General features: G+C 57.0%; 1 protein-coding gene across 5 annotated transcripts; it reads right to left on the bottom strand.

Annotated features, from left to right (window-relative positions):
- Window positions 1-96: 96 nt before the first annotated feature.
- On the bottom strand, window positions 97-20,000 carry Abca7 (ATP binding cassette subfamily A member 7). 5 transcript variants are annotated; one of them, XM_023716827.1, is made up of 49 exons: window positions 19,871-20,000; window positions 19,115-19,226; window positions 18,797-18,910; window positions 18,586-18,658; window positions 18,418-18,511; window positions 18,105-18,246; window positions 17,909-18,021; window positions 17,726-17,799; window positions 17,371-17,451; window positions 16,738-16,948; window positions 16,518-16,657; window positions 16,055-16,171; window positions 15,757-15,924; window positions 15,405-15,622; window positions 14,782-14,958; window positions 14,281-14,503; window positions 13,947-14,168; window positions 13,666-13,867; window positions 12,958-13,068; window positions 12,074-12,245; window positions 11,338-11,469; window positions 11,120-11,259; window positions 10,886-11,023; window positions 10,496-10,677; window positions 10,347-10,419; window positions 9,611-9,852; window positions 9,307-9,406; window positions 9,093-9,179; window positions 8,859-9,013; window positions 8,432-8,556; window positions 8,256-8,354; window positions 7,871-8,158; window positions 7,484-7,516; window positions 7,202-7,379; window positions 6,950-7,119; window positions 6,655-6,832; window positions 6,159-6,274; window positions 5,774-5,918; window positions 5,569-5,692; window positions 4,932-5,061; window positions 4,737-4,857; window positions 4,595-4,657; window positions 3,453-3,559; window positions 3,106-3,247; window positions 2,087-2,221; window positions 1,898-2,001; window positions 1,563-1,655; window positions 639-879; window positions 97-550 (listed from the first exon to the last, which is right to left on the bottom strand). In XM_023716827.1, the coding sequence occupies exons 4-49, from the start codon at window positions 18,649-18,651 to the stop codon at window positions 386-388; spliced, it is 6,537 nt and encodes a 2,178-aa protein (XP_023572595.1). In that variant the 5' UTR covers window positions 18,652-18,658; window positions 18,797-18,910; window positions 19,115-19,226; window positions 19,871-20,000; the 3' UTR covers window positions 97-385. The 5 variants fall into 5 exon arrangements, with proteins under 5 accessions (XP_023572595.1, XP_023572596.1, XP_023572594.1 ...); XM_023716828.1 differs by lacking the exon at window positions 18,797-18,910 and having other exon boundaries at window positions 19,144-19,226; XM_023716826.1 differs by lacking the exons at window positions 18,797-18,910; window positions 19,115-19,226.
- Between the last annotated feature and the right edge of the window lie 2,207 nt (window positions 20,001-22,207).

The raw sequence follows: 22,207 nt of genomic DNA, 5'->3' as shown, positions 1-22,207 counted from the left end.
GTAGGCACACAGGGACCTGGGGACAAGACACCAAGCTACTCCCGGGCCCCACATGTTTGCCACAAAGCCACAATGTCCACACCACCTCTTTCCAGACTTCTCTTTATTTCTCCAGGGCTTTATGTTCACTGGGAGCTCAGCCCAGCTCCTTGGTCTTTCATATCTCCTTTAGAGTTATTTTTGTTTGTTTGGAGTCAAGGTCTTGTTATGGATGTAGTCCATGCTGCCCTTGAACTATGCAGCCCTGGCTGGCCACCAACTCTTAGTGGTCTTCCTGCTTCAGTCTCTTGCGTGTTGGGATGATAGGTATGGATCATCATGACCAGCAACCTCACCTGTTTTGTTCTGGCATTGGGGGCTTCCCCCTGCCCCCAGACAGGAAGGTTCAGAGCACTGTCTCCACAGTGCTAGGGTCATCAAGAAACCAACTCGAGGTGCGTGTGGGGCACTGCAGGCCTGGTGCCAGGCCCACCCCCATCTCTGCCTCCTTCTCCTGGTTCTCATCCTCATCCACATCTTGCCCCTGGTCCTTGGAGAAGTACAGGAATACCTGGCCCAGGGAAAAAGGGCAGGAGGAGGGACTGTGAGCCCAGGCTCTGGCCTCGGATGTCCCCAGCCCCGACCCGCATAGTGGTCACCTCCTCCAGCGTGGTCTGGCTCACGGAGAAGTCCTCTACACCGTGCTCAAAGCCATGCACCGCCAGCTGCCCGAACACTCGCGCCAGGGTACAGCACCCTCCTGGAGGCAGCTGGAAGCGTAGGCGGCCCCCATGCGCTTCCCGAAGCTCAGCCCCTGGGAACTCGGCTGCCACAAAGGCCGCTGCCTGCTCTGGGCGGTGTGTGGGCACCCTCAGGGTCAGCGTGTGGCCAGCCCCGAACCTGGAGTGGACAGTACCAGGTGTACCACAATTGTCCACAGGCCACCGCACCCCACAGCCTGCCCACACCATCCTGGGTTTCTTTGTCTGGACCCCAACTGACATCTACCCAGCGCTGGGATTTGCCCTAGCTCCTACTTGACCTCCCTCCTACCTCACACTCCAAAGCCCCGCCCACTCTCCAGACCCCGCCCACTTCCACTCAGGGCCCCTCCTCACCTCTCTAGGACACAATCATCGAACTAGCAACTCCTCTAAACCTGCTCACAACCTGTAGTTCCCCTACTACTCTCTGGCTCCCCTTCTTTACAAGTAACCCCAAAGTCACACTCAGCTGTGAGCCCATCTGACTCCCTTACCAACACATGTGCCTCCACTTGGTGCGCCCTAACTTGCTCTACCACCTCTCACCACTTTTTTAGGAGCGCCCCATCTGAAGGCCCCGCCCACTCCCCAACCTTCCACTAACCCCGCTTATGGACCCACCCACAGCCTCGACCTAACCAATCACATCAAGTCTCCCTCGTGATCCAGCCTACCTCACTCCCCCCCACCTCTGCTACAAGCCACAGTCCCCACCACCTAATCAGTTGGTTCCAATTTTCCTTCTGACTCCAGGTCTGGTGGCTCCCGTGCCCCGCCCACAACTCTACCTCCGGGAGACCTGTCACCTGGAGTGCTCACCTGCTTTTGAGGTGCTGTGCGCTGCCCAGGCAGCGGAACCGCCCGTTCACCATGATGGCCAGGCGCGTGCAGAGTGCCTCACACTCCTCCATGCTGCAGGATCCCCACTCCATAAGCCAATGGCGGCGTGCACCTATACTCTCCTGGCCAGGACCCTCCCGCCAGACCTTGGGATTCCCATCGGGCCCAGGATGCTCTAAGAGGTTCCTGTCTCGGGACCTTCACCCCACCAGATCAAAACCTCCCCAAGCGCATACACCTGTGCGCTAGTCAACCTCTCCCCGGGCCGGACCTCCTCGACCTGCGCCCAGAGGGCGCGGTGGCACAGGGCCCACCTGTGCGAAGTGAGCACCACGGCGCGGCCCTCCCGCACCACAGCCAGGAGGCTGTTCCAGAGGAAGCGCCTTGCGCTGGGGTCCATACCGGTGGTGGGCTCATCCTGGGAAGAGGGGAAGGCACTAGATGAGTCCTGCCTCCTCCCCAACCCCGTCCCATACCCCTCCCCGCCAGAGCCCCCCACGCACCAGAAACACCACTGCCGGGTCCCCCACCAAAGCCACTGCCGTCGCCAGCTTCCGCTTATTGCCCCCGCTGTAGATGCCTGCGGGTCTGTCTGCGTACCCCAGGAGACCAAGGCGCGCCAGGCCGGAGCTGGCAGTCTACGGGGTGGGGTCATATGGGGTGGGATCATTGTGGACAGAGGTGTGGTTACAGAGCTTGCCGCGGGCCGGAGTGAGCCGGAGTGAGCCGGGGTCACAGGGCTTATGGGGAGGAGCAGAATAGGCAAAGGGGGCTAGCAAGGGGCGGGGCCACATGACAATGGGGCGGGGCCACGTGAAATGGGGCGGGCCAGAGTAAGTAGGGAGTGGGGCCAGAGTGGAAGAGGGAAGGGCCATGAAGAGCACTGGACGTGCTAGAGAGGGCACCGGGCAGCACTGACCCAGGGCTGGGGCCAGAATGAACAGGGGGTGGAGGCAGAGTTGATGTGGGGAGGTTCGGAGAGATGCAGAAAGGCTGGAGTGGGTACAGGGCAGGAAGAGAAGGACGGGCAGCATTAGGGTGAGCATGCAGTGGGGCAGCCCTAAGGAGCACAGCGCACAGAACAGGGCCAGGGAGGTAAAGTGTAGCCAGTGGCGATGCAAAGCTGAGTGGCAAAGAGAGCCAGAAGGGACCCTCGAGTGAAAAATGCGAAGTTCTAAATGGAGGCCACAGCGAGGGGTGCACAGGTAGTGGGGATGACAAAGCAGTTGAGGGCTGAGGAGGAGCTGCTGGGAGGGCCGAGCCCATGATGGAACCAAGCAGGATCTGGGAGCACGGGACAGGGGCGGAGCCAAGAGCTTGAGCACCACAGCTGGAGGGTGTGACCAGGAGTGCAGGGGACTGTGGCATAGAGGGCATTTGCTTGGGGGGTGGGGTCAGCATCTGGGGCGTGGCCAGGAGGGGTGTGATTCCGGAATGAAGTATGGGGCAGGGGCGGGGACCAAGGACAGCAGAATTAAATCGCAGTTTGAGGCTGCCCCAGGAATAGGAGCTGGCAGCTCACCTGCACCACCTGGGCCTCCGGGACTCCACGCAGACGTGCAAATAGTTCCAGGTGCTCACGCCCTGTGAGCAGCTCGAAAATGGCGTCGGACTGAGGGCAGTAGCCCATGCGGCGGTGTGCAGCGGCTGGTTCCTGGGCCACGCTGGGAAGCAGGGGACAGGAGGCTTGGGGAAGTGGCCATACTGGAGCCACACACCAGGGCTTCAGGATCCATCCATCCAGGCCCACGCTAGCCAAGGCCTTGTGTCTTGGGGCCTGGTCTCCTCGCAGGGGGAATGGGGTACCCGTGGTGGTGCAGAGCACTGGCTCAGTCAACTCCCGTAGCCCATCCCCTGGAGTCCTCTCACCTGTGGCCTGCCAGCACGGCCTCGCCTCCACTGGGCAGCGTGTCCCCTGACACCATGCGAAAAGTGGACGTTTTCCCTGCTCCGTTCACCCCCAGCAGCCCAAAACACTATGGGAAGCACACAGGGCTCGGTGAGGCCCTGGTTCCCATGTGGCTGGGATTCCTCATGGGGCCTGGGGCCTGGGGAGCCCCAGGAAGGTGACTGGCTTTCATGGGGATGCAGAGAGCTGGCATTTAGCTGGGACAGGTAGTAGGTTTTGTTTAATGGAGTCAGGCACCCAGCAGGTGCCCTAGGAGGTCACCACACAAGTACCAGGGTCAATACTGTCAGATGTGTACCCACTGGGTACTCATGAGAAACACCGCCTCCTCCCGAGTGAGAGTAGGGCTGGCAAACAGCACACTGTGCCCTAGCTCACAACATGTCAGACACCTCACGGGTGCCACCAAATGGCACATAGTAAGTTAGCACATGAGGACACATACAAACTGGGACAAACTGGGTTGCTTGATAAGTCTTGGCTGCGAGTGAGTGTGTCTTATGGGGGTGCGTATAGTGGGGCTCCCACAAATGCTTGAGAAAAGGCAACTGACACGAATGTGTTCAGTACGCTTTTGGGGACCACATGGAGTGCTCAGTAAATGTAATCATAAACCAGAACAAATAAAACAGAGGCCAGGTATGGTGGTGCAGACCTATAACTAGGAAAACTGTGACAGGAGAATCACCATGAGTTCAAGGACAGCCTGGGCTATGTATCGAAATCCTATCTCAAAAAACCAAATAAATATATAAAAATTAATTAATTATTAATCATGTAGTAGGTGCTTACTTCTTTGCAGTCCTGGGGATGGAATACCAGGTGCATCCCCAACCTTTTGTATTTTTTACTTTGAGTTGGAGTCTTGCTAAGTTACCCAGGCTGGACTTGAACTTGGGATCATCCTACCTCTGCCTGCCAGAGTGCTGGGATTACAGGTGTGCACCCCCATGTCAACCCTGCAACAGACATTTCATGAGAGCTTGTTAATGTGACTTCAAAGACAGGCACTTGGGAGGGTGCTGGATACACAGTAGTCCTCATAGGACTTCGTAAAGTATGCTCAGCAGACTCCTACATCCACAGCCCCTGGTCCCCTCACCTCTCCGGGGGGAATCCCCAGACACAGGCGGTCTACAGCTGGTGTCCTTTGCCCCCGGTACACCTGGAAGGGATGCAGGTCACTGAGAAAGGAAGAGGGCCAGAGGGGACCCCAGGCCAGCTCTCCACCCAGCTGTGTCTACCTTCGTCAGGTCCCTGAGCACCAACACATCCCCCTGGGTGGCTCCTTTGGTCACCCGTTCCCTTTCCTCGGCCACGTCCTCATCCTCCTCCCCGAGGGGTGGCAGTGGCCGCAACTTCGGGCTAAGGATAAATGACATGAGTGAGCTTCCAGTAGGTCTCTGGCCCCTGCCTCCCTTCCCTGGTTCCCCACTGACTGTGGTAGGAGGTGGTTCCGGTGCTGCAACAAAAGCGTGAAGAGGAGAAAGAGGGGTCCCTGCACCAGCATGGCCAGGAGGTTCTTGCCAACCACCTCCCAGCGCAGAGGTGACTGGAACTGGCTACCTCCTGTGAGTATAGGAAGGAAAGTTGTTGGAGGCCTTGGTGTTTGGCACCTTCTTCAATCCACCCTGGATTCTTAGGTGGAAGGAACAAATTCTGGGTGGGCTGCTCAGCTTGGCTCTAATTTGCATAGAAAATAGACATACCACCAGGTGTAGTGGTGCGTACTTGTAATGCCAGCACCCAGAAGGCTGAGGCAGGAGAACTGCCATGAGTTTGAAGCAGTCTAAGCTACAGAAGCAAGTTCAAGACCTGCCTAAATAACACAGTGAGACCCTGTCTCAAAACTAAAAGAAAAAAAAATCCCCTAACATATCACCTCTGTTATTTAGACTAGTTGTGATGTGACCCAAATAGAATTAGTTTTTACAACTTCATGTTACAGTTTGTACTGCATGCTTGTACCTCTAACAGCCTAGCTTTTGGGATGCCTCAAGTGCTTAGTTCTCTCCCTAGGAGTAATTTTCCCTCCTAGCCCCTTGATCCTCACCCCACCAGACAGGAAGTCCTTACCCAGGCGCTCAAAGGCATCAGCCATGGCCTGGTTCCGCACCATGTCAATGAGTCCTCGGCCCAGGCAGAAATGGGGAAAGATCAGGAATACCTGTTTTAAGATTCGGCTCACATTCTGGAGGTTCTGTTTGGGAGGCAGGAAGAAGCTGCAGCTCAGAGAACTGAAGCAATCCATCCCAAGCCCAGGCCCTTCACAGAGTCCTACCTGGTCAGATAAGAGCTCGAGCACAAAGGTGGCCATGCTGCCATTAATGCCAATAAAGAGGTTAATACAGGTGAGCACCACATAGGCAGTGCTGGGCACGGAGAAGAAGAAGGAGGCTGGGTACATGAGTGGTGTGATTGACCAGCTGTGGGGGTGACAAGGGCCACAGATGACTCTATGGAGGCCAGGCTTGAACTGGAGATCTTCCTGCCTCAGCCTCCCAGAGTGATGAGATTACAGGCATCAGTGGGCTTGGCTCATGATGAGCTTTTAAGGCCACACTAGCATACCACTGAAGTTAGTATGCCTGAGATAACCTCCTGTCTCTCAGGAGCTGCAGTGAAGTCCCATCTCCCTCCTCAGCACCAGGTGGGGCCCTCCTCACCCATACAGTAGCAGCAACAGCAGGAGTGCAGGCAGGTTCTCAGGGGCCACATAGGCTTTCTGTTGGAAGGCCAGGAAGATCAGGACCACAGTGCATGCTGCCACCAAGTAGTTACACTGCAGTGGGGAGAGTAGGCACCCGTGAATAAGAATGGGCAGGGATTGTCACCCTCAGCCCTGTCCCCACCCTAGCCCCTCTGCTGTTTTTTGTTTGTTTGTTTGTTTGCTTGCTTTGTTTTTGTTTTTTAAGTACTAAGGATCAGGGCCTTTACACTGAGCTACACCCCCCACACCTTTTTATTTTTTGAGACATGATCTCACTAAGTCACTAAGATGGCCAGGCTGGGCTCAAACTTGCAGTCCTGCTGCCTCAGTTTCCCAAGGATCTATACCAGTACACCCAGCTTTGACCTCCCTGGATTTTTTGAGAAGGGGTGTGCGAGATCTCACCACCCTTCAGACCTCACCCATTCCCTCTCAGCAGCCCCCACTCGCACCATGTCCCAGAGGAAGTTGCCCAGCCAGTAGAGGGTCGGAGATAGGCCTCCTATGAGCTGCAGGTGCTTGGCCCGAGAGACACGCTCCTCAATGAGGACCAGGATAAAGCTCGCTGGGACGAAGGACATGGCAAAGACCACACAGATGGAGACCAGGACATCCACGGAGGAGGCCATGCTGGGAAGGAGGGTGCCTGTTTATGTGACCAGCACATAATAGAGTACAAATCCAGCCCCACCACCCAAAACAGCTGGGACACTGAGGCATGGGAGGGTACATGGGGCTGAGACTCACAGTGCAGCCTCTGACAGCTGCTCCTTGGTCAGGTTCAGGGGGTGGTTGAGCGTGATGATGCTGAGGGCCTGGCGGGCAGGGCCCGTGGGAAGTTGGGCACGTAGGAGTGCGTTGTTGGCTCGATTGACAAAGGCCACCATGGCGTGCCAGCCTTTGTTGTTGAACCAGATCTGAGAGAAGTCACAGTCATGGGGTCAGTGTCTCAGAGTGAGGGTGGTGGAGGAGGACACCTACCTGCACCCCAGTTCTTACTTTGAGGCTGTTCTGAGCATCCAGGCCAAGAGCCCACACCGTGAGGTTGTTCAGGACGCGATCGAGGGCCCCACCATGCTCAGGGCTCAGCAGTGCCCGCAGCTCCTCCACCGTGTGGCCCAGCTCTCGGCCTGAGGGCAGGCCTGGGTCACGGCCCCCCAGTGAGAAGCCTCCGTACCTGGGCAGTGGTGGGGGTAGCACCTGAGCATGGGTAGCCAAGGGAAGGTGGAGGGTGTGGGAAAGGTGTGGGGCCAGGAAACCCCAGGCCAGGTGCCCCCTCACCTGATCTCATTCACCCACTTCTTGGTCTGCAGGCTGTGGGAGAGACAGACAGAAAGAGACAAGGATGGGGACAGACAGAGATGCCTGAGAATTAAAGGCAAGATGGAAACAGAGGGGAGCACCCCAGCTGACATCCAACCTATTGGCACCAAGCTGCTGTCCCCCGCCAGGTGTGGTGAAGCATGCCTGTCATCCCAGCCCTTGAGGAGGCTAAGGCAAGAGGATCTCAAATTCAAGCCAGGTGTAGGCAACTTAGTGACGTAGCAACACAGTATCTTGAAATTAAAAATACAAAGGGCTGGGGACATAGCCCAGTGTGAAGGCCCTGGGTTTGATACCCAGTACTTAAAAAAAAAAAGACAACCTGTTCCCCCCGTGGCTGCTCACCCCTGGCGCACCAGCCGTGGGTAGGTCTTGACCAGAAAGTCGGACAGGTTCCTGCCCGTCAGGTTCTGCACAACCTCCCCTGAGCTGCTCAGGGCCTGGGGGGGCGGGGGCCCCCCAGCCGCAGCGGGGCAGTCAGGCAGTAGGCGGCGGGCGCCAGGCCGGCTGCACTGGCAGGACGGGGATGGGGACCCTGGTGTCCAGTTGCCGCTGGCCAGGGCCTGGGCCACATCAGCGGGAACCTCAGGGACTGAGAAGTGGCACGCAGGGCCCTGCAGACACTCAGCATCCCTGTGGAAATGGAGGCAGGGTTACTGGGGATCCTGGACACTCCAGGTGGGCAGGCTGGAGCCCAGAGGGAAAATCAAGGCAGGGTGGGTGGGCGCACCTGGTGGAGCTGTTGTGTACTTCCGGCTGATCCAGGCCAGCCTCCTCCAGCAGCGCCTCAAGCAGACGGGCCCGGTCTGGGTCCCCTGGAGCATCGTCACTGGGTGGGGGGCATGTGGGTTAGAGTTTTGCCCTAGGCTCCCAACCCTCCCCTCACCTTCTGTCCCTGGCACCCACCTGAAGAAAGACACCTGGGCCCCGTACATGGCGGGTCTAAGTCGAAGTGCCGGGTAGTGACCAAAAGGAGGCACGATGAGGCTGAATACCAGAGCCAGGCCCACAAAAAGGGCAGGGAGTATGATCTGCAGGAATGGCTCATCAGCTGCCACCCCTTCCCTGCTCCTGCTACAGAACTATCCATGGCTCCCCAGTGCCTTCAATAAGTACACATGGGCCTACGCTGTTTTGTTTTGTTTTGTTTTTATGGAACTGGGGATTGAACTCAGGCCCTTGTGCTTGCCAGGGAAGTGCTTATTCCACTGAGCCATCTCCCCGGCCCCTGGGCTTGTGCTGTTGAATGAAGCCACTGAGTGAGCAGCTGGGATGGAAACAGCAGCCATGGACACCTGAGCCACCCGCCCTGATGCTAGCTGGACCTCCTCACCTGTGCAAATAGACCTCGGTGGCTGCGCCGAGCAAGCAGAAAGCGTTTGAGAAGCAGGGCCCGGAGCTGCTGGTGGGTCAGGGCCCAGCCCTGGACCCGGCCTGTGATGTCTGGCCCAGAACCCTGCAGGGCTTGTGTCTCTGAGGCCAGCCCGGCTGTGGGGCATGGGAGGGTCAGAGGTCTGGCCATGGTGAGGGAAAGGAGGTTGTTACAGTGGGCAAGGGAGGGACTCACCCGGCTCTCCATTCCCCAGGGTGGAGTCCTCAGGTAGTACTGGGCGCTGCAAGGTAGTCGTGGACACATGTGACCAGGGGACACCATCTGTGGGGCCAATAGGGGTCATGGGCAGGGGTCAGTGCTCAGCTAGGGTCAAGGTCAAGGATCAGAGGCAGGGCTATGCATTGGAGGTGGACTCAACCAGGGATGGAGACTCGGTCCAGGGTCATACCAGGCTCTGGACCAGGCTCAGAGTCCAAGGGTCGGGGAGCTGCGGTGGCTCCCACTAGTTCTAGGTCCATGCTGTTGTCTTCTACCACCTTCAGGAAAATCTGGAGAAACAAACAGGGAGCTGAGAACAGGGGGTTGGGGGGGGCCACTGGAAAGAATCCCTCATCTACTTCCATCCCCAGCTCCTATAATGCTGCTGTTGTCCATAAGCAAGCTCCTATTCATCCTCCAAAGCCCCATCTCCCCTAGGCTGCCCTTGCCATCCCAGCCGACCCACGTCAGCCTCTCCCACAGCCCCCTGGCACCTCTTCTAGGCTGGTGTCCGAGATGCCATAGCTAGTGAGCCACAGTGTGTCCAGCTGCCTGTCTAGCTCCTGGAACAGCCTGGCAAAGCTGCCATCCTGGGCACCCCCATAGGGCATTGCCAGCACTAGCTCGTGGGGCAGCTCCTCCACCAGCTGTGCCCCTGGCACCCAGTGCCGCACCAGGCTCAGGAGTTGGGGTGCATCTGGGGGGAGAGGGGCCTTCGAGATCCTCACCCCTGGCCCTGCAGGCAGAGGACAGAGGCAGCTTAGTTTTCTGGTTGACCCCGGTTAATGTTTTATTTCTGTGGTAAAAGTGATGAAACACAGGGCTGCACACTGAGTGCCAACCCAGCCCTTTAGATCTTTCTATTTTGGCACAAAATAGTGACGTGGAGTCTCTATGTCGCTAGTGACCCGGGCTGGACTCAAACGTGAGATCCTCGTGCCTCAGCCTCCAGAGAGCTGAGATTCCAAGGTGGAGTAAAGGTATGGGTCGGAGATGCACAGAGTCACTGTTAGAGGGACCCCCAAGGGTGGCAATCGGGGATCCACTCTGGGGTTCTCTGAATATTTGTGTGTTTTTCCTGAGACAGGGTCTCCTTATATGATGCAGGCTGGCCTCAAACTCATGACCCCTCCTGCCTGAGTGGCATGTGCCAGCAAGCCTGGCCTTAGGGTCCCCTGAACTAAGCCACACACACCCCCTCTCCTTTGGGCAGCCCAGGCCAGCTCCCACCTGCAGTGCTGTCCTGGCTGCCTGACTCATGCTCCTGTGCAGTGTCCAGTCTGTCCTTTCTGTCACGGTCACCCTGCATGAAGGGGCAGTGGTTGGCATGGCAACCAGGCTAGAAGAAGTTGTGGGGGTCTGTACCCCAGGGGCCTCACCTCTCTTGTGGTCATGCCCGGAGGACTCTTCACCAGTGTCAGGTAGTAGCCAGAGCCCAAGTGGCGACGCAGGAAAAGTGGTGAACCATAGCAACACAGGCGGCCACCTGCCACCATAGCCACCCGGTCTCCTAGTAGCTCAGCCTCATCCAAATGGTGGGTGGAGAGGATCAGTGTACGACCTGAGTATGGGGACCCACCCCACATGAACGATCTCAGGCCACCAGGGCTTGCCCCAAGCTGTGCTTTCCACCATGGAATTGCCTATCCCAGGTAGCAAACTCTTACTCATCCCTCAAAACCCCACCCCAGTACTGCCTGGCTAGACACCTTTTCTGGATGCCCAGAAGCAGAATCCAGGAGGAGCCTCAGCCTGCCCCCAGCTCTCACCTTCTCGGTATTTGAGCAGCAGCTCCCAAATGCCTCGACGGGAAGCAGGATCCACACCGGCAGTGGGTTCATCAAGAATAACAACACGGGAACCACCCACAAAGGCAATGGCTACTGATAGCTTCCGCTGCATCCCACCTTAGGGGGACAGGGGCATCTCTGCCACCTCTGGCCATGCATACAGACATCAATGCCTGGATCTGTCCTCACTTCCCCACCCTCCAGTGAGCTTACCAGAGAGGTGGCGTGTCTGTGTACTCCGCTTAGGGCTGAGCCCCACATCCTGCAGTAGCTGGTCTTGCTCAGGGCCCACAGCTGCTGCGCTCAGACCCTTCAGCCGGCCATAGAACCACACATGCTCATCCACTGTTAGCCTATGGGCAGGGAGAAGAGGGGCGGCCATCACAGTGTGCGGGGTTGCAGGGGTACCCACGCCAGGCACCGCTACCCACATGTCAAACAGGACGTTGTGCTGCGGGCACAAGCCCAGGTGAGGCCGCACGGCTGCCATGCTGGACTGGACATCGTGGCCCAGGACGAAGGCCGAGCCACCGCTGGGTGGGAAGAGGCCACTCAGGATGGACCTGGGAGTATAGGGGTCTCAGAGCAGCACCTCTCATAGGCAGCTGTGTATGCCCACTTTGTTTTTGTTTATTTGAGACAGGATCTTCCTATGTACCCAGGCTGGCCACAAACTTGTGGCAATCCTCCTGCCCCAGCCTCCAGAATGCTGGGATTACAGGTGTCAGCCAACACACTTGGTCTCCAAGGGGTGTTATGTCCCCATTTTATAGGGAAGAATCTTAGGCTGAGAAAATACTTCGTCCCTGTCTTTTATATGCCCAAAGTGAAATGGGGCTGTTACCCCCAGGGTACACCCCAGAACCTAGGGCCTTCATGCCAAGTGTAAGACAGGGTCTTTTTTTTTTTTTTTTTTTTTTTTAGAACCAGGGATTGAACTCAGACCCTCGTGCTTGCCAGGCAAGCTCTTATTCTACTGAGCCATCTCCCTGGCCTCAGGGTTGGAACTTTCAATCCTGCCTCAGCCTCCCAGAATGCTGGGCTAACAGCCGTGTCTCATCACATGCCCAGGTTATACCCCAGAACCTTCTGGCCCCAGATGTGTTCTCAACAGGACAGATGGGGAAACTGAGTTCTGGGGAGGGTGCAGCACGTTTGGCAGCTCACAGCGTGGTGGTCTTGCCAGCGCCATTGTGGCCCAGGAAGGCCGTGATGTGGCCTTGGTAGAAATCCAGGCTAAGCCCACGCAGGGCTGGCTGTGGGCAACCTGGGAAGTGCTTCTCCAAGCCACGGATGGAGACTCCTGGACACAGGTCAGGCGGTGCCCCTTCTACCAGCACTGCAGAAAGAGACAGAGACACTGGGTAGGGTGTTTGTGAGGGGGGCACCCGGGATCCCTTAGAACTGGTGTTGGGTCAGGCAGGAGCCTGTAGGAGTTGGGGAACAGCCAGGCATGGTGATGGGCACCTGCAGCCCAGCACTCAGGGAGGCTGAGGCAAAAGGAGCTCAAGTTTGAGCTTAGCGGGGAAATTTATTTTTTTTAATTAATTAATTTATTTAGAGTGTGTGTGTGTGTGTGTGTGTGTGTGTGGCCAGCTCAGCCCACCAGGGGGTGGGGCTGGCTGGCATGTGGTGCTGGGGGATTGAACCATGGTCCCTGTGCTTTGCTAAGCTTGTTCTAAGTAGGTGCTTTAGACCACTGAGCCATCTCACCAGCCCCTAGCTGGGGAAATTTAGCAATTTAGTGAGTCTCTGAAAAAATACAAAAGGAGGGCCAGGGAGATAGCTCAGCGGCCTAAGCGCCTGCCTGGCAAGGGCAAGGACTGGTGTTCAATCCTGTGTACACTCCCCCCAAAAAATACAAAAAAAGCTGGGTGTGGAGCTTAGTGTCAAGGCATTGGATTCAATTCCCAGTACAATTTGAAAATAAAGAGTTAGGGAAGCCCCAGGAGCTGCAGGAGACTAGATTATGGGCAGTCCGGTTTATTTGGAAATGAGTAAGGCAGGGAATCCAAACGAGAAAGGAGCTGGTTAGGTTTGTGGGATCTCACCCTTTGGATCCTGCGGGGCAGGGGCTGGAGCAGGGCCTTTTGGGGGTGCAGGTCCACACCAGTAGCTCCTCCGAAAGGGGAAATTCCACGGTTCAGGAATACCATACTGGCCTAGTGAGGAGCAGCGCTCAGTTAGGCTTTCCCTCTGCGAGGAAGGCATGTAAATCTAACCACACCCCTAGGGCTGGGCGGTCACGTGGGCGGGGTTTTGGCTCGCTGCCAAGCCCCTCTCACAGCCGCTCACAAAAACCTGGATTTTAGGGCCGGGAAGCTCCGCCCTGAGTCTTCATTTCTTTCTTTCTTTTTTTTTTCTTTTTCCAGGGGATTGAACTCAGGACGCTGAGCTTGCCAGGCAGGGGCTTATTCTACTGAGCTATCTCCCCGGCCCTCTTTTCTTTCTTTTCTTTCTCTTTTCTTTCTTTCTTTCTTTCTTTCTTTCTTTCTTTTCTTTCTTTCTTTCGTCAGGTCTTGCTAAGGTGCTAAAATGCCCAGACTGGGCTAAAACTGGAGGACCTCTGGTCTCCCGTCTGTCTCCCAGAATGCTAAGGATTACAGGCGTGCGCCGCTACCCCTGGTCCAAACAGTCTGGGGCGCAGGAGCGCTGCAGCACCGCCCTTAGAGGGAACCTAACCTGGGGGCAGTTCAAGGACCAGAAGTTCCCTGGTGCGCAGTCGCGGCCCCGCGCAGGGCCCCACTCCCTAGGCCCACCTGGGCACACGGCCTCCAGGTACCAGATGGCGAGGGCGTAGAGCACAGCGTCCAGCAGCAGGAGGCCCGAGACCTGAGCTAGGCTGAAGACGTCGGCCGCGGGCGCGCGGCCCAGGTTGTGCCACTGCGCGCCCTCGCCCTGCTCCTCCAGCAGCGCCAGGCTCTCGCACCCGAAGCCGAAGGCCACGGGCGACAGCAGACTCTGCAGTTTGCAGAGGACGGGTCAGCAGGCGGCCGCGGCCAGGGGCGCCCCCACCGCCCTGCCCCGCACCTGCCCTCACCGCGGCCACGCGGCCCCCCGCGGGGAGCCGTTCCCGCCAGGCCACACACAGCACGTAGGGCAGGTAGAGAGCAAAGTAGGCGAGGCCTCCGCAAGCGGCGGCCAGGTTGGCGCGGGAGAAGAAGGTGCTCAGCAGGAAACTCTGGACCACCGTGGCTACTGCGAAGGTTGTCAAGAAGAGAAGTACCACGGCCGGGTGGCTGTAGGGGAGGATGTCACCCAGCTGTGGGGGGCAAAGGGAGATCAGGGCTATCAGGGCTTGGGCTCTGGGGCTCACGCGGATCCCCATCGCCCGAACACGGATCCCCGCGTGCCCCTGAGGCACCGAGGCGCACCTTGAGCACCAGCACCAGCAGCGTGGCGCTGAGGACGAAGGGCGCCAGACAGCTGAGGAACCAGCCGAGCCAGAGCACCGCGCGGCCCAGCCCCATGGCGCGCATCGTGTCGCGCAGCCGCATCTCCTTCTCGCGCACCACGGCCTTCACGGTCAGCGCCACTGAATAGATCCAGGCCAGCGTCAAGAAGAGCGGGAGCGAGCGGCTCAGCACTCGCAGAAAGCTGGGAAGGCCACGGAAATAGGGATGATGACTCTGTGCCTCCTCGCCCCAACGTGGCCCGGCCATTCGCAGTGAGACTCCGAGGGTCCCCCACCTCGGAGCTTGATGCTGCTCGGGGTTCCAGGATCACTACAAGCCACTTTCCTTCTGTGCCCCAAGATCCTCAAGGATCTTTGAACTCTGCCCCTGCTAGGGATCACATGGGCACTTGCAGGCTTGACTGTCCCCTAAGCTTCGGGACAGGGGGCTGGGGCTGAGTGGGGTAGGCGCAGCGCTCACACGTCATCCATGTAGCACGGGTAGGGCATCTGCTGCAGATAAAGGCCTGTGCGGGGGTCAGCGCCGCTGAGCACACGCACAGCCGCCCTCTCTATCAAGTCCTGTAGGTATACGAAGCCTCCCCACACATAGCGCAGGTCCGACAAGGGGTCTGCGGCCGGGCCTGGGTCCCAAAACCTGTGCAAGGGATGTGGCAGTCAGTGGTAGAGAACAGCTGGGAGCTCCTTGCCCATCACAGCTCAGCTCTTTACTCTGCGCATGCGCCCTCAATGTTGCTCCTGGCCTGGACACACAACTCCTCATTCTCCTTTCACATCCCAGCTGCCAGACCATGTCCTGTAACACTCTAAGACTCTCTGGACTCTGCCCACTATATGTAGATGGGTAAAGTGCAGGTTCTGCGCATCACTGTATCCAATAGACAAGAACGCCCACACTGCTCTCCACCTATACCCCAATAGGAAGGCCTTGGCTGGCCCTTCAAGTACATAGGCCACACCCACCATGATCCCGATTGGTCTAAAGTTCCCTGGGCTCTGCCTAATGTGCCTTTTGCTGCCACCTAGGCTCCGCCCAGCAATCGCCAATGTGCTGAATTGCCTGGCCCCAACCACCACGCTCACTTGTCCATGATCTTATTGGTCCTGGTGACATCATCGATGTCCATGCGAATCTTTACTCTCAAGTGTCCAGGCACCGTCACTTCTGCTGGGTCCGGGGCGTCCTCGGGCCCCAGAAAGACGATGCCGGCCCAGAGGCGTCGCTCAGCCAGCAGCTGAAGGGCCCGCGACACCAGAGCTGCCTCCGAGGGTGTGGCCTCGAGTTTGTCCAGGGACACGCACTGCAAGGGACCCAAACCTGTCCCCTCAGGGCCTCCACAAGACAAGATCGCCTCTCCCCTTTAGATCGCTAGAGCAGAGCTACCCGCCAGGCTCCAATGGTCAGGTGGCACCCTGCCTCTCTCCAGGCCCTCACCTCCATCACGCCACCCAGCGTGCGCACCATGCGGTCCACATCAGCATGAGCCTCCTGCCAGCTGTAGCCGCCCTTGCTGGGATCCAGGAAAGACCGGAGGGCCTCTGCCCCTGCCTGGCCTCCAGGCCCTGGTCGCTTCCTTCTTTTCTCCTGCACTTGCAGGAGACTCTGGGGAAAGTGTCAGGTGAGGAGGGTCTCTGGCACCCGACCACAGGGGCTCTGCACTCCTGCCCACCATGGGTCCCACTTCCTGCCTGGAGTGAGGTCTCCCCATGCCCTGCTTCCACCCCAGCCCTACCTGCAGCATAGCCACATTTGCACTGTTGTTTAGAAAACCAAAGAGTTGGGGTCCCAGCATGCCCCAGACCTCCTGGATGTCTCTCAGCAGGGCCAGCTCCTCGAAGGTCTGGTTCACCTGCAGGGAAGGGTCCACAGATCTGTCCAGGTCCTGTTCATTCACCACCACTCTGTCCTCTGAGGGCCTCTGGGCACTTTCCCTGGCTGCTCTACCTGTTTTGTTTTGTTGCTACTAGGCATTAAAGTGCAGGGCTTTTGCACTGAGCTACATTCCCTGCCTTTTCATATGCTTTATTTTTTAAAGAGTTTTACTAAGCTGCCTAGTTGCCTCCTGCTCTCTGAGTGCTGGGATGACAGACACGCACTGCCATGCTAAGATCTTATTTCTTTGGAACACAGTGCCCTGACCCTCTGGCCCTCCCTCCTTTCCCAACACTCCTCCCCCAGCAGCAGACCACCCTCACCTGAGCCATGATCTGCCGGGTGAAGTTCGTGTCAGGTGCAAAGAGCAGCTTCCCGAGAACCAGTGGCTTGAGGCGTCTCCAGAGCAGGCGGGACAGTGGGTGGTTGCCCAGTGTCCCCATCAGCTCTAAGCAGGCAGGGCCTGGGGTGCAGATGCCATGAGCCCAGGCTCCACACCCACCACCTACCACCCAAGTAGGGAAACTGAAGCCTGTCACTCACTCAGGCCGTGGTCTGACAGGTCAGGCACCTGCTCCGTCTCTACCAGCTCCCTCAAGTTTCCGTTCTCATACCAGTTGAGGGAGAGACCCCCAGGGCTGCTGGGCCCCTTAGCACTGCACAGGACTTCAGACACCAGCTCCAGGGAGCTGCTTGTCCCCTGGGGTCTCTGCAGTAGAGCCCAAAGTTCCGCCAGGCTGGGTAGCGCTAGGAGCTAAGGAAAGGTCATCAGAGGGTGCTGGCAATCTTCCCGCCACTGGATCCACCACCAAACCTGCACCAGGGCAGGCACCCCACTTTGTTCCAAGTGCACAGAAAAACTGTCCTTATTGCTTCCTGGCTGAGTTTGATGCTAAATGGAAACTTTTTTTTCTCCCTCCCTTCCCCTCCCCTCCCCTCTCCTCCCTTTCCCCCCTCCCTTCCTCCCCCCCTTCCCTTCCCTTTCTTTCTAGTACTGGAGATTAAACTCATTTGCAATGAGCTAAATACCCAATCTTTTTTATTCTTTTTATATTCAGACAGAATCTTGATAGGTTGTCCCAGCTGGGTTGGAACTTGAGATCCTCCTGCCTCAGCCTCCCAGTGCTGAGATGACAGACAAGTGCCACCATACGCATTTTGGGAGGGAAGACTCACCTCCTGGGTCAGGTCCTCAGCAGCCTCCACAAAGCTGCCCATGGACTCCTGTGCTTGGCTCAGGGTGGACCTCAGAGATTCCTGTGGAGAAGATGCCGAGAGTGACAAGAACCTTGTCACCTGAGAACAAGCACTCCACTAAATTTCCATCACGCTGTCTTTGTGCCCATTTTACAAATGTAGAAATTGAGGCTTTGAGAAGTATAAAGACTTATTCAAGGTCATTCACTGGCTGGAGGCTTTGTCACTGTGACAGATACTCCCTGTCCTGGTACAGGATGAGGAATGTCCCATTAGGTCCCAGAGCCTGGTATGAGAGGTTCCCAAGAACAGCTGGTCCCTCAACCCTGCTCACCCCTTGCAGAAGTGTCCCCAGTAGCTCAGTGGTCAGGGAAGGTCTCTCCTGCTGGTCATCCTGCTGAGGCTGGGCTGGGTGCCAAATGCACAGAATAGGGCCATGAAAACTCCAGCCAGAGATGCCCGCGCTCCGCGGTCCCCACTGTGTATTGGGGCAGGTGTGCCATCCCAGCTGCCTCACCTGCACTATGGACAGACCTGAGCATGGGCATCAGGGAACCCAGGCCAGCCAGCGTCCTGCGGGCACTGGCTCCGCCAAGTACAGTGCGGGCATCTGCTAAGAGCCGGGACACCCTGAGGACAGAGACAAGGCAGGAGACTCAGTGCCCCCACCCGGCCAGGGCTCCCAGCCAGCGAAGGCACTGCTTTTTGCTTACAGAGACTCATTGAAGTTGCTCAGGAAGCCTGGCTCCTCCCCTGGCGTGGGCTTTGGGAAGCAGGAGTTGTTCACGTTGCAGATGAGACCCTGGAGCCAGGAGATGGTGCCCGCTGACGGCAGTGGCTTATTAGGAAAGTGGCCTGTGGACAGATGTCGGCTCTGCAGACTGACCACTCTCTGGCTTGTAAGCCATCAGCGATGGCGAGCTCACCCCCAGGGACGTGTACCGCCTGCCACTACTTGCAACCCCCGTGGACTAGGGGCTCCATGGCCCCTTCCCCCAAACACAACGCCCCGTCCTCAGGGCTTACACTCATGTTGCTCCAGTGGTGGATGAGAGTGACGGACGGCCACCAGGATGAAGAAGAGAAAGAGAGGCCATAATAACTCGACCAGGAGCTGAACCTAGGGGGAGCAGAATTGGCGGGAGATCGTGGGGATCACGCTGGTCCCACCCGGCTGGCGCCCCTGAAAATTACCGGCTGTCTCCTGCGATATGTGAAATTCTTCCAAAGCAGCAGCATCAATTGTGTTCGGAAACCCATGATGACACTGCACAGGGGACAGGATGGAGGTGTCAGTGTAAAAGTTGTGTTTTGTGGCTCCAGGCAATCCTGTCTCTTTCTGAATTCATCCCTCTCACTAACACACCGCGCGGGGACGGGGAAGCTCTATTAGAGAGAGGCTTACAGTAAGCAGTTAATAAAAGATTGTCCTCCAGGGTGGAGCGAACCAATGGAAACGCTGCCCGAAGCCGTCCTCAGAGATGATTGGTTAGCAGGGCTGTCGGTCTGACGAGGAGGCCTAAAACCCAGCCCCAAATCCCCGGGGGCGGAGTCTCGGTTTAACGCTTCGGTCGCCAGGTTCCACCCTAAGCCCCACCCAGGGATCTATCTGGTCCTGTTCCGGCGCCTCCCACCCTGGTCTTGACGCAGACCCGAGGAAGGGTTCCTTTCACCCCCGCCTGTTCAAATACGATAAGAGCAACCATTATTTACTGTGTCGAACGTGTCAACTGCCTGACTGGCAATGATTACTAGATTGTCACTCCAGTTACAGAATAGAAAACTGAGGCTCAAGAAAGGACAAATCAGCCAGGTGATTCCAGCACTCTAGGAGGCTGAGGCAAGAGGATCGCAAGTTAGAATCCAGTCAGGGCTACTTAGCAACCTAGAGACCTTGACTCCAAAATAAATAAGTAAATAAATAAATACTGTTAAAAGGAGTTGGGACCTATAGCAATAAAAAGTACAGAAAAGAAAAGGTGGGGGCAATCCAGGCTTCCAAACCGTGATTAAGTCCCAGCTTGGCCCATCCCTTCATGCATTATTGATCCTCCGAAAAGACACAGGATCTAGCAAACAGGTCAGGAGCAGAGGCTGAGCTAGACTTCTAGTTCTGCCATTTCCTTGGAACCAAAAGGCTCTGGTCTACTTTATTGTACGGATAACAACCTAGACTGACGCCCAGGGGCCGTAAGTCAACCGCGCAGTGGGAACTAGAACCTGACCCACCCACCCGCCTCCACCCCCTGACCTCCACGCCAGGGCTCCTTCTTAGACAGAGGGATTCAGGATCTGGGGTCCCATCGGGGCTTCACAGGTGCAGGCGGGCTCAGGCCCTTCGAGTGACCCAGATGCCACCTCCACCCTTGAGCATTACTAATCAGTTCAGCGGTCCCTCAATATTCGTGGGAAGAAAAGTAAGGATGAGCTGGGGTACGACCAGCATCCCCTATTTTCCAGGCAACTGGCCTCTGGTCACCTCCAAATTCCACTCCTGCGTGCTGGAGTCTCCCTCCTTCCTCCTTCTCTGGGTTCCTCTCACCGTTCGGGGGCCCCCAGCTCCAGCCTCCTTTCCCCTGCCAGACAGCGCACGAGGACTGCGGCTTCTTTAAAAGGAGACCCGGGCCGGTACAGTGCCAAGGCCGCTGACAGCGCTTCCCGACTGGGAGACTCGGCAGCGCCCCGCCCTCAGCCGCTGCTATTGGCCACAGTGCCCACCACTCACAGAGCGGCCCATCCGAAGACGGGAGCGCCCAAGAAAGCTTATTCATCGCGAGTCTCCTAGTCACCCTGAGCCGGGTTTCTTAAAGCGAACACACACGTGTTGCGGCGTCCTCTCCTGGTGGCTGTGCGCTCACCTCGCCCTCAGCCGCCCTCAGCCACTCCCCCCTCCCCCCCATTGGAGCCCCTGTCCTCAGGGACCTACAGCTAGCCAGAGTCAGATTCAGGGATACCATTTTCCCTTCATAATAGGGGGGTGCCTGTGGTGATGCACACCTAGAATCCAAGCACTCTGGGAGGCTGAGGCAGGAGGATGGCAAGTTTAAGTCCAACGTGGCTACTTTGGTAAAATACAAAATTAAAAAAAAAGGATTGAGGATATAGCTCAATGAGTACTGGCAAAAAAAAAAAAAAAAAAAAAAAGTACTGGACGACAGACCACACTACTGCAAAACTTAAAGGGGGAAGTGGAGCAGGCCTATAACCCGGCACTCAGAATGAGGCAGGAGGATTTCGACTAGATCAAGGCCTGCCTGGACTACACAGTCCGTTCAAGGGCAGCTTGAACAACCCTGTCTCAAACACAAGTGTCGGTGCCGGGTGGATGGTTGTTTCCAACCTCAGTCTTCATTCATTCATTTATTCATTCAGTGAACCTCCCTGGGGTCTTACACATTGGGCTACATGATGGCAGGAGGGAAGGGACCCCCAAAATAGTCTTGGGTGGTAATTGTTACAGTGTGTGGAAAACTGGGTGGTTTCCTACTCGGGAAAACGGGTACATTTCACAAGATCATGGTGAGGATGTGGCCACTGTGTGTGGACACAGCTCTAAGGGTCCAAGGAAAAGTGAGTCAGCAGGGGGCAGACGTTCCATGGAGAAAGGGGGCTTGTCCTTGGGTCTTTAAGGATGTTTAGTTTCTTTTTTTTTTTCTTTTTGTGGAACTGGGGATTGAACTCAGGCCCTTGCACTTGCCAGGGAAGTGCTTATTCCACTGAGCCATCTCCCCAGCCCCCAGGATGTTTAGTTCTTGAGGAGCTAGGATCAGTGGCGCCCAGGAGGCTGACAGGTGGCCTGCAGGGTGGAGCTAGAGCTAAGGTAGAGAGTTTGAGGTAAGGCTTTCTTCCTTCCTAACCTCTCCCCTTCGCCAAGTTCTGGGCTTAAACCTAGACTCACTTTACAGCCTCAGTTTCCCCTTAAGAACCCCCCCCCAAGTCTGCTGCTTCTCCCACAGTATTCCTGCAAGGGATCAAAGCAAAACCCCCACCCCCACCCCCTCCAGGGTTGTGGTGGGGGGAGCTCCCAAATACCAGGCTTTTTTTCTTAAAAATGGAGGTCTTTTTATTGCTTTGGTCCACATTTGTATTTCACATTATCTCCCAGTCCGGGGGCCCCTGGCTGGGGGGCCGTGTCCAGTACTCAGAGGGTAGTAAGGGCAGGGAACAGAGGGTTCAATAGAGCTGGTTAGTCCAAGAGCGGATGGGGGATCCGGAGGGCCACGGTGGGGGCGCAGACTTGGGGCAGGGGCTGGCTGGGCCCCAGCTGCTCTGGACATTATTGTCCTACCCTCCCTCAGCCTCCTTCCCATGGTGGGACACCCGGGTGGGGCTCCTCAACACTCCTGCATTTTAGAGCTGTGGCCTGGCCCTTTCCCAGGGGACCCATGTGTATCATCTCTTCCTCACCATCCCCACCCCCATCGTTTTGCAAAAAGGGAAAGAAAAAAAAACAAAAAAAAAAAAAAACCACTGTTTTCTTTCGTTAAAAGGGCCTGAAACCTTTGTGGGTGCGGAAACCACAAGCTGATGGGGAGGAGGAGACAGGAAGCCATTTGGGGCCAGGTTCTCCTGGCTGGTCCTGTCTCTCCCCCATATAGCTCTGTCCAAGGCCTGCAGGGAAATCTGGGGTCTAGGACCCCTCAACCCCACAGTATCCCAATATGGTCAACTCCATCCCCACCTGGTGGCTCAGTCCTACAGGGGCAGAGAAGCAGGATGGGGAGCCAGGTGTGGTGGCGCACGCCTGTAGCCCAGCATTCAGGAGGCTGAGGCATGAGGATCATTGCAAATTAAGAGGCGGGCCTGGGCTACGTAG

The sequence above is a fragment of the Octodon degus genome, unplaced genomic scaffold (genome assembly GCF_000260255.1).
Source record: "Octodon degus isolate 3935 unplaced genomic scaffold, OctDeg1.0 scaffold00050, whole genome shotgun sequence".
Taxonomy (NCBI): Eukaryota; Metazoa; Chordata; class Mammalia; order Rodentia; family Octodontidae; genus Octodon; species Octodon degus.
This window is presented reverse-complemented; position numbering and strand designations above follow the sequence as displayed.